This window comes from Trypanosoma conorhini (assembly GCF_003719485.1).
Source record: "Trypanosoma conorhini strain 025E chromosome Unknown Tco_14.4_contig_00593, whole genome shotgun sequence".
Taxonomy (NCBI): Eukaryota; Euglenozoa; class Kinetoplastea; order Trypanosomatida; family Trypanosomatidae; genus Trypanosoma; species Trypanosoma conorhini.
The window spans coordinates 1311-10940 of record NW_021704681.1 but is presented as its reverse complement, the minus strand read 5'-3'; the positions used below and the strand labels follow the sequence as shown (position 1 = coordinate 10940).

General features: G+C 53.3%; 7 protein-coding genes across 7 annotated transcripts, besides 9 other annotated features; all 7 read left to right on the top strand.

The window, feature by feature from the left end:
* Window positions 1-251: 251 nt before the first annotated feature.
* Window positions 252-749, top strand: Tco025E_07557 (mago nashi-like protein; the record flags this gene model as incomplete). The annotated part of the gene is made up of 1 exon (XM_029374422.1): window positions 252-749. The coding sequence occupies one exon, from the start codon at window positions 252-254 to the stop codon at window positions 747-749; it is 498 nt and encodes a 165-aa protein (XP_029225481.1).
* A 109-nt stretch (window positions 750-858) lies between these two features.
* Window positions 859-880: a microsatellite.
* Window positions 881-908: 28 nt separating this feature from the next.
* Window positions 909-938: a sequence feature (GA-rich).
* Window positions 939-1143: 205 nt separating this feature from the next.
* Tco025E_07556 (zinc finger-domain protein) lies at window positions 1144-1938 on the top strand (the record flags this gene model as incomplete). Its single annotated transcript, XM_029374421.1, has 1 exon — window positions 1144-1938. One exon carries the CDS (start codon window positions 1144-1146, stop codon window positions 1936-1938), a length of 795 nt encoding a protein of 264 aa, XP_029225480.1.
* Window positions 1939-2222: 284 nt separating this feature from the next.
* Window positions 2223-2254: a microsatellite.
* Window positions 2255-2417: 163 nt separating this feature from the next.
* Tco025E_07555 (putative protein kinase) lies at window positions 2418-4571 on the top strand (the record flags this gene model as incomplete). Its single annotated transcript, XM_029374420.1, has 1 exon — window positions 2418-4571. One exon carries the CDS (start codon window positions 2418-2420, stop codon window positions 4569-4571), a length of 2154 nt encoding a protein of 717 aa, XP_029225479.1.
* Window positions 4572-4647: 76 nt separating this feature from the next.
* Window positions 4648-4673: a microsatellite.
* Window positions 4674-4738: a microsatellite.
* A 438-nt stretch (window positions 4739-5176) lies between these two features.
* On the top strand, window positions 5177-5611 carry Tco025E_07554 (40S ribosomal protein S14; the record flags this gene model as incomplete). Its single annotated transcript, XM_029374419.1, has 1 exon — window positions 5177-5611. The coding sequence occupies one exon, from the start codon at window positions 5177-5179 to the stop codon at window positions 5609-5611; it is 435 nt and encodes a 144-aa protein (XP_029225478.1).
* A 166-nt stretch (window positions 5612-5777) lies between these two features.
* Window positions 5778-5815: a microsatellite.
* Window positions 5816-5839: 24 nt separating this feature from the next.
* Tco025E_07553 (ATP synthase, epsilon chain) lies at window positions 5840-6388 on the top strand (the record flags this gene model as incomplete). Its single annotated transcript, XM_029374418.1, has 1 exon — window positions 5840-6388. The coding sequence occupies one exon, from the start codon at window positions 5840-5842 to the stop codon at window positions 6386-6388; it is 549 nt and encodes a 182-aa protein (XP_029225477.1).
* A 76-nt stretch (window positions 6389-6464) lies between these two features.
* Window positions 6465-6498: a microsatellite.
* A 95-nt stretch (window positions 6499-6593) lies between these two features.
* Window positions 6594-6610: a microsatellite.
* A 37-nt stretch (window positions 6611-6647) lies between these two features.
* Window positions 6648-6684: a sequence feature (GA-rich).
* A 30-nt stretch (window positions 6685-6714) lies between these two features.
* Tco025E_07552 (putative dynein heavy chain) lies at window positions 6715-7956 on the top strand (the record flags this gene model as incomplete). Its single annotated transcript, XM_029374417.1, has 1 exon — window positions 6715-7956. One exon carries the CDS (start codon window positions 6715-6717, stop codon window positions 7954-7956), a length of 1242 nt encoding a protein of 413 aa, XP_029225476.1.
* Window positions 7957-8305: 349 nt separating this feature from the next.
* On the top strand, window positions 8306-9430 carry Tco025E_07551 (uncharacterized protein; the record flags this gene model as incomplete). The annotated part of the gene is made up of 1 exon (XM_029374416.1): window positions 8306-9430. The coding sequence occupies one exon, from the start codon at window positions 8306-8308 to the stop codon at window positions 9428-9430; it is 1125 nt and encodes a 374-aa protein (XP_029225475.1).
* Between the last annotated feature and the right edge of the window lie 200 nt (window positions 9431-9630).

Sequence of the window (9630 nt, the reverse complement as noted above, 5' to 3'; positions counted from 1 at the left end):
TTGTTTAACATAGTCCATGTTTGTCATCTTGATTTCAGGACGCCCATTCACGCCTCTGTTTGCGTGCTGCACGCAGACACACCTTGGCGGGCTGGCTTTTGTTTTTCTCTCGAGTTGCGGTTTCTTCATTTCGAATACGTTCTTTTTTTCATCTCCACTTCTATTATTACTATTATTTTGTCGCCTTTGCTCTGCTGCGTGCGTGTTTTTTTTTTCTCTCTCTCTGTTGGGCTCCTGTGCACCAGAAGCCAATGACGACCGAGGTGCCAGCTGGGGAGGCGGTGCTGCTAGCGCCTGAGGAGACCATGGAGTCGCACCTGCACCACATTCGCTACTTTGCCGGACACACGGGGCGCTATGGTAACGAGTTTTTGGAGTTTGACATCCGCGACGATGGCACGCTGAAGTACGGCAACAACAGCCGCTACCGGAACGAGAACATCATCAAGAAGCAGGCCCGGGTGTCTCCGGCGGTTTTAGAGGAAATCAAGCGGATCATCATCACCTCGGCGGTTCTTGAGAGCGACGACGAGAGCTGGCCGCAGCCCGACAGGAACGGGCGACAGGAGCTGGAGATTCACCTGGGAGACACGCACATCTCCTTGGTGACGAACAAAATCACTTCAATAAGTGAGGTGGAGAAAACCGACAACCCTAAGGGGCTTGAGACGTTCTATTACTTTGTGCGTGACATCAAGTCGTTGGTGTTGGCCCTTGTGTCGCTCCATTTCAAGATAAAGGCCTGCTAGCTCGTGACGCTGTGTGCGCAGCTGCGTAAACAACGGGAGTCGCGGTTTTACTGAGGAGAGACGGAGGTGAAGGATGGAATTGCGGTATTCATACGTGTGTGTAGGTGTTTTTCTTTCTTTCTTTGTTTCTTCGTTATTGCCTCGCGCCCTCACACTTGACTCCTTCTTCTTCCTCCTCCTCCCCTCTTCGTTTACTTTCAGCTTCCGCCGTATTCGTACGTTTCCTGTTGTCGTTTCTCTTTATTCTCTGAGCAGCCGGGCGTGAATGTTGCTTGTGCTTTTCTATTCCTCTTTTTTTCCCCCCGTCTTCTTCTTTTGCTTCTTTGTGTCTGCGCCTGTGCCCCCCCAGTCACAGTTTCTCTTGTCGTTTTCCTCTTTGCTAGCTGGCCGAGGAATGTCGTTCTCTGTTCGGGCTGGCAATTCCCCATCGTCGCAGAGGAGTTCGGCTTCTCAGGCGTACGTGTCGCCGAAAATGCTTCCGCAGGCCGTCGTGCGCCTGAATGTGCCATCGTTTTCCCTCCCCACCACTGAGGACTCGCTGAACAACGGCAGCCTCAGCTTTTCGACGAAGAAGCTGGGAACCAACCCGACGCGGTACAAGACCACGATGTGCAGGAACTGGGAAGCAGGGAACTGCAACTTCAAGGGATGCACGTTCGCCCACGGAGTTGAGGAGCTGCGCGCCCCAATGCGTGTCGATCGCTACGGAAGCCCCAACCCGCATTCGCATGCCCCCACACAGGGCAAGACACCACCGCAGTATTCTTCGGCGCTCTCCGGGCCTCTCGCCTCACCACGGATTGAGCAATTGTTGGAGATGCTGTACGCAGAGGTGATCCGTGACCGAGATCTTGTGACGGTACATGTGGAGGCCAATCGTACCCTTGAGTCGCTGCTAAAGAAGGAGCAGGCGCTACATGAGGAGACGCGGGCACAGTTAGAGGCTGAGCGAGCAAAAGCGAATGAACTTACGCGAGTGGTACTACAAACTAGCGAAGCACTAAGCCTCTTTCTCGACTCCTGTACAGTTAACGAAAAACAGCGTGGACGGATTGCGGTACTACTGGATAAGCTGGCAGTTGTTGTTCCTGAGGGCGATGATGCCAGGGATAAGCAAGAGGGGGAGGAGAATAGAGTAGAAGAACTGCTTAGGGCACTACAGCAATGCCAGAAATCCGTAGACGCCTAGGGAATTAATGCCCTCCGCTTTCCCGGCGTTTAGGTATACTAATAGATTGGTTGTTGTAGTTTTTTTTTCGTTTTTTTTACAGCTTTCTTCTACTGCAGCCTCTTTCCGGTACCGCGCTTTCTTGAGCGAGGGAGTGATTAAACCGCTGACGGCGATCTCTTACACCAATACATGAAGCGTAAGTCTCCGTTCGCAGCTGAAAATGACAAACACCATGATTGTCGTCGCATAACTGATCCCTTATGCAAGGTTATGTAACTAGCTACGCATATTATTCTGCGTCGGTGTCTGTTTTCGTGTGTGTGTGTGTATGTGTACGTATGGTCGAGGACGAAGGCGATTGCGATGACGCTGATCATGTTTTTGTTTCTATTTTTATTTGTTCGCTTCGTAAAACTTTGGCGTGTGCAGGTGAAGTGAAGGGGCTTGCCACGCACTTTTGGGGGCGTGTGTGTGTGGGGAGGGGGGAAGTGAAGGGAATGCCGAAGTTCCACAAAAGCCACAAGGGAGGGCATGCCAAGAAGCATGGCAAGTTCGGCCCTCACAAACGCAGGGCGAAACACGTAGATCCATGTGCTAACAATGAGTTGGAGGTGCCCCTGCGTGCAGTGGCAGAGGAGGCGGAGCCCCGGGAGGAGTCCGAGGAGCGGCAGCCTTCCCTCAATACGCAGGGGAAAAAACCGAATAAGTCCCAATTCCGGGAGCTTGGCGGAGTTAAACTCAAACCTGGCATGACAGTGGCGCAGGCACATAAGATGGCAAAAAAGGTTCATCAGAAACAGCCGTTAAAGAATATACCTGACCGCTCCTTTGAGGAGGAAGAGGAGGGAGACGGGGAGGAGGAGGACAACCACGGTGACAGCGCTGAGGATTACAGTGACACCGCCAATGAACGTCCAACAGACTACCGTAAAGGGGGCTACCACCCCGTCGTGGTCGGTGAGGTGTATCATGATCAGTATCGGGTAGTCAGAAAGCTTGGTTGGGGATATTTTTCTACGGTTTGGCTTGCCTGGGACTACGTCACAAAGAGGTATCAAGCTCTGAAGGTGCAGAAATCCGCCAAACACTACACGGAAGCCGCATACGACGAGATTAAACTGTTGGGCGAAATTATGTCTGCTGATCCGGATAAAACCCGTTGTTGTGCTCGGCTAAATGACTACTTTGAACACACCGGCCCGAATGGCGTTCATGTGTGTATGGTGTTTGACGTTTACGGGGAGGATCTGCTTTCTCTTATTGGTAGGTATGAATACCGCGGTGTCCCGTTGCCCATAGTCAAGTGTATTTCTCGACAGCTCCTCGTGGGGCTGGAACACTTACACTCCTTGGAGATTATTCACACCGACTTGAAGCCGGAAAACGTGCTGCTTTCCACCCCAAAACATGCAATAATATCGTTCATGAAACGTTATCATCCACCGCCGTTAACTCAGCGTCTGCGCCTGGTGGAGCGTGATCCAAAGACGATGACGAAATCGCAACGTCGACGATACTACAAAAAACTGAAGGCGATTGAACAAAATGGCGACGCGAAGGAAAACGTCCCTGAGAAGGACCAGCACAGTGCCGTCTCAAAGACGCCGGAGAGCTCCAAGGAGGAAAGTCCAGAAGGGGGGCGTGCAGAAGTGCTCTCCGCGAGTGATACAGACTCCGACTGGGAGATTGAACGCCTGCACCACGTCGTCCTGGCAGACTTTGGTAATAGCTGTTGGACATACAGGCAGTTCACGGATGAGGTGCAAACTCGCCAGTACCGTTGTCCAGAGGTGATTTTGGGGGAGCCGTATTCAACTCCAATAGATTTGTGGTCCGCTGCCTGCCTTATTTTTGAGCTGATCACAGGTGAGTTTCTTTTTGACCCACGAACGGGAGAAAATTATTCACGGGACGAGGATCATTTAGCCCTAATGACGGAGTTGCTGGGTGAGCTGCCCGAGAGCATGCGTCTAGGAGAGGGCAAGTATCGGTCTCAGTTTTACAACTCGCGTGGGGCACTGCGCAATATTAAAGACCTCAACTTTTGGTACCTGGATGACGTCCTCTACAAGAAGCACAAGTTTACCCGAAAGAAGGCGGCGGAAATTGCGGAGTTTCTCCTCCCAATGCTCGAGTTTGATCCGCAGAAGCGAGCAACTGCGACGGAAATGCTCGCGAACTTTGATCACTTTTTTGAAATCAAGGAGGATGACTATGCACCGTTTTGTTTTGTCCCTTCTGACGCCGAGCGTGAACCTGATGAGGGAAGCTCAAGCGACGAGGAAGAGTCGGAAACATCCGGTGGCTTCAATGATGCGGATGACGAGGATGACGACACTTCCTTTGAGGAGGAGAAGCATGAAGGTGGAAACAGCGACACGGACCTTGCCCGATTCTGGGCTGAGCGCCCACTTCTTGCCAGGGAGTTCTTGGAGAAGCGCGGACTTACATTGCTAGACGTCCATTCCGTGCTTGCAGGGGAGAGGCTCGCGGATGCGGCACTGCACGAGTCTGCGGTCGAGGTTATTCGCCTTCTTTCAGATGAGGCGAATAAGAATAGAGGTGATGAGCGGCAGGAGGGCGTCGAGGATGATACAACATCCTGCGCAGAGGAGTTCAAGGGCAGCATCAGTGAAGCGGGGAGCCATTGAGGCGGTGGCCACGTGCTTCACTCTCACTGTTGTCACTGGGACGCAATGAGGGGAGTAATGAGCGGAAGGAAAGAGCAAAAAAAAAAAAGAGAAAAAAAAGAAGAGAGATGGAACGAAGTTATGAACGAGGAACCACGTAGAAGTGGATCAGAAGGAAGAAGGAGGAAAAAATCAAACCAAACCAAGGCGGAAAAAGAAGAAGAAGCAATAATAACAAAATGAAGGTGTTCTTGTTTTCCTTGTTTCTCTTTTGGTGCCAATTTCTGTTTCTTGGTGGGTTTTTTTTCTTTTGGGTTAATAAAAGGAGGTGAGAAGCACCGGCACAAATATCTCTATAGATATACACAAAAACATATACATGTATATGTTTTTGGCTTTTCTCCTTCTAATCTGATCTGCGATTCCTTTTCTTTATGATTTTTGTTATTTTACCAGACGTTGGTGGCAAAGGTTTGCCTCCGTGCGTTTTTTTTGTTTGCTCTTGCTGTTCTCGGTTGTTGTTGCTTTTTTCTTTCGGCGCATTTTCATTTGTTTTTGTTTTGTGGTTTCGTTTCTTTCTCTTGTTTTTTGTGTTTTCATGTTTCTTGCCGTAGCGTTTTATAGGTATGTCGAAGAAGCAGGAAGTGAAGTTCTACGGCTCCAGCGCCGCCAAGGACGAGCTGGTGTACGGCGTTGTGCACGTCTACGCCTCCTTCAACGACACGTTTGTCCATGTGACGGATTTGTCGGGTCGCGAAACCTTCTGCAAGGTCACCGGCGGTATGAAGGTGAAGGCGGATCGCGACGAAAGCTCCCCCTACGCCGCCATGATGGCCGCGCAGGACGTCGTGGCGCGCTGCAAGGAGTGCGGCATCAACGCGCTGCACGTCAAGATGCGTGCCACTGGCGGCGTTGGCACGCGGAGCCCTGGCCCCGGCGCTCAGGCCGCGCTTCGTGCCTTGGCGCGTGCTGGCATGAAGATTGGCCGCATCGAGGACGTGACCCCGGTTCCTACCGACTCGACTCGCCGCAAGGGTTCTCGCCGTGGTCGTCGTCTGTAGAGACAACCTGTGAAACTCCTGCTCTTTTTTTTTCTCTGATTTTTGAACCTTTTAAATATTTACAGTGGAGGTTTGTTTGTTTTTTGTCTGTGCTCCGCAGCATATCTTACTGGCCCTCTGCTCTTTCCTTTCTGGTCGGATGCTGCTTTGTTATATTCCTTTTTTTTTTCTTCTTGTTTGCTTGCTTGTGTGTTTCTGTGCTTGACGGGTGGGTACTAGTAGTGAAGTATGTTCCGTGTTTTTGGCCGACGCCTCATATCTCGCACACTGCCGCTGCTGCAGGATGCGCACCACGATCTGCCAGAGGGCTTTGAGTTTTTCGAGCACAAGGTGGTGGATAAGGACCTCCATGCCTCCTACGAAAACCTGGAGACCCTCAGATTTACTCTCACGCGCCAGGATGAGTTTCTCATGCGGGAAAAACCCGTCAAGTGTGTCACGGTGACTGGTGTGAATGGCGAGTATGGCATTTATCCTGGGCATGCCTACAAAATTGTTCAACTCGTGCCTGCGCCACTGACAGTGGAGTTTACCGACGGGCGAACGCAAAAGTATTTTCTGAGTGGCGGCTTTGCGCACATCAATAATGAGGGTTCATGCGACGTCAATGCGGTGGAGTGTGTCCCTCTCGAGGACCTTGAGCTTGCCGCTGCTGAGAAGTCGCTTGCTGCGCAACAGGCTTTGCTAGGCTCTGCAAAGGACGACAAGGCCCGGGCAGTTATTGAGATTCGTACTTCTGTGCTCGAGAGCATCATTGCCGCATTGAAGCATCACTAAGTCGTGCATCAAAAGTGCGGCAGACCTATAAACGTTGAACGAGAATTAGTTCTACTTTGATTCTTCTTGTAGGAGCGTGTTAGTAGAGGAGGTGGTGGCGGTGGCGGTGGCGTCTGTCATTCCATAGCCATATATATATATGTTTTCTTCTCAGAGCTGGTTGTGGCCTGGTCTGGGCTTCAAATAAGCATTGCCACGCGTGTTGTATATATATATATATATGCCTGGTGTTTGCTTTGTCTCTTGCCAGTGTGTGAAGTTGTCCTCTCTCCTTTCTCCCATCTGCGTTGCTCCTTGCAGGGTCTCTAGAAGGGGAGGGGTCGGCGATGGAGCAGCAGGTCGTCGCGGTGCACTACCAGCGGATGGAGGAGTGGCTGGGGGACCGCAAGGCGGTGCTGGGGAAGCGGCACAAGAAGGAGTTCGCGCGTCTCATGGAGCTGGCGCCGAGGCTGGTGCAGTGGGTGCGCTACGACATCCCGGCGCAGCACAAGCAGCAGAAGAGGCTTTCCGCTGCGCTCGATGACGCCCATCGGGCCATCGAGGACGCCGCTAAGGCGCGACAAAATATTGAGGAGAGAGAGAAGCGGTTTGTTCAGGAGTACGGTCTCGAGGAAGCACGGGGCGCAGCGGAGGAGGAGCTGGAGTCAGCGGTTGAAGGCATGGTGGCCGCCAGCACAATTCTTCTCAACGAGGCGCTTAGGGAATTTGGGAGGAGCGCCCACCTCGAGGCGTTTCGCGCGGCTTATGCTCGCGTTGCGCAGATGCATTCCATGGGAATGCACAGCAGTGACGTCTTTGCGGTGCACTTCCCTTGGTTGGAAAGGGTTTACCAGCAAAAATCCTGCAAGCCGCCGGCAGAGCCCCAGAGTGGCGAGCAACAACGGCGGCAGCAGGAGGTGGAGAAGGAAGTCGAGGCAACCGCAGGGCCCCACAACATTGATTGGGGCGAGTTCGACCCCGCCGAGCCGATCGACGTTGACGCGGCGGTAGAAATCAAGTGGGATGGGGAGACCCTTTCCATAGCTGCCGAGGGTGCGACGGGTGCCGACCACAGCGGTGGTGGAGATGGTGGTGCGGCGGAGGAGGGCTGCGAGGAAAACGTGGCGGATAACGTGGAGGGCGTGACCTTCGTCGACGTCTCCATCTCCACCCACCGACACAACATATTGACTGAGCTGCAGGCTCTACTTTGTTTTGCCTCGGAGCGAGCTTCTATGGACGATGATTCGCTTGTCGACGATGGTGTGGCAGTGGACTCTCTTGTTAAGCGACTAACAACCTCGACGGAGGCGTCTTTTGTGCGTCTGAAGACAAGTCCTACGCTGCGCCATTCCTTCATGGAGGAGTTGCGGCGGTTTCGACGGGGGCTTGCGGCTGCAGATTTGCGAAAGCACAACAGTCAAGCTAGGGTGCAGCAGCTAGAGGAGGAGCTTGAGCGGCTGGGACCGCAGCTGGAGGCATTGATCAGTGACGCCAGGAAGTGTCGTGACGAATGCCTCGCGGAGCTGATGAAGATGTTCCCTGGGCGTACGGTGGCTATTGTTGGAGACATCAACAAGTACCTCTAGCTCGCGGGGTTTGGGGTGAAAGCAGAAGAAGGGGCGGCGCGGGGAGCGGAAAGAGGGATGCAGCAACTGCACAGGTACGGCCTGCCCTCCCGCTCCGAGGCGCCCCCCCCGTGGCGGGGGCCGGACAAAAGGCGGGGACTCAGGAGTTACGCGAAGCCGGCCACTGCGAGTTGCCGGAACAGCTAAACGGTATGCGGTTCCACATTCATCCGCGCCCTCGTCCCTGGACGAGGGCGCGTGAGCCTTCACTTCGAAACGTGCCAATTTCCTTTGCTTTATCATTTCTGCGCCTTTTTTCCCCTTTTTCTTTCCCTTTTTATGTTTGCGGAGGGCAAAAGAGGGATAGTAAATGGAAAATACGCGTCGAAAGGAGCCTCCGTTGTGGCTTAACCCCGCTGTGCACGTCTGGATCACGAAAAATGATATTCCCGTTGTGAACCTTCGCGACGTTTCTGAAAAGTTGCGTCTGCCCCGCTCTGCCCTTCGTGCGGACGAGGCGCCAGCAACCTCTGACGAAGAGACGTTTCAGGCCGACAGCTCTAGCAGCAACGAAGAAAAGCCGCCAGAGCCGAAGAAACAAGATCCCCTTAATGCCATTCTTGCTCTTATGCAGCGTTGCTCCGAGAACCAAGGTACACCACTGTTGCAGCGTCCGGCAGCTACTAATACTCCTCTCGTGAGTGGAACAACCATAGCGAAGGAGCCTGAACCCAAGGCTCCATCGTTTCCCGAACCAAAGCCTGCAAAGGCGATGAACGTTGAGTTTGTTCAGGGTGTCAATCTACCAGGTGAGAAAACCACGACTGTCTCTCTCCAGGCGCAGTCGGAAGTTTTAAAGAGTGTTGCGCTGTTTCACGATCCTGTGTGGGGAGAGGTTGGGTCTTCCTACGACGTAGAATGCCTTGTGTCAAGGGAGGAGGGGAAAAAGGACGTCCTGGCTAGCCTGAAGTTTGGAACTTTTGCGGATAGTGTGAAGAAAAGTGAGCCCGTCACGACCCAAACTCCAGCGACTGCGGCGGCCCCACCGCCGTTTCCGGCCCCCATCCCGGTGAGTGAGATGATGTATCAACAACCCCCTCCGCATCCTGCTGCCATGACGTCATCCCCACCACAGACAGCTTATCCGCAGGGCGTTGGCCTCAGCGCTCCTGGATGGACGACAGCTCCACCTTCCGGCCATGGGATGGCCATGCATCCATTGCAGTTTGTTGGTGTGTCCGTACCTTTTATTCCCTCGACGACAGTAATGGCCATGCCACAGCCGTACGGTATGCCGTATCAAGTGTACCAGATGCATCCGCAGCCCCATCCGCTCGCTTCAGTACCGCACCAAACTACGGCGTACCAGGTCCCCTCGGTCCCAGGTGCTTTCCAACTAACAGGACAAAGGCTTGTACAACAACAGAATGCCTCATCCCGCCCCGGGACAAACGTTGGGGCCACTCCTTTCGTTCCCGGGGGAAAAGGCTCCTGATGCGGCGCCTCCGTGTAGGTTTTCTCGTACTCTCTTTTTCACACTTATCTTGCCCCTTGCGAGGCCAAAGGAGTACAACTCAACTGGTGAAGGTGGCCGCTAGGTTCGTGGACTGCGGCGGGGGTTCGTGGGCGCCGCCTTCTGTGACCGACCGTCGAGTCAATGAACAGGGGTGTGAAGAGAAACGGGAATAGACCACC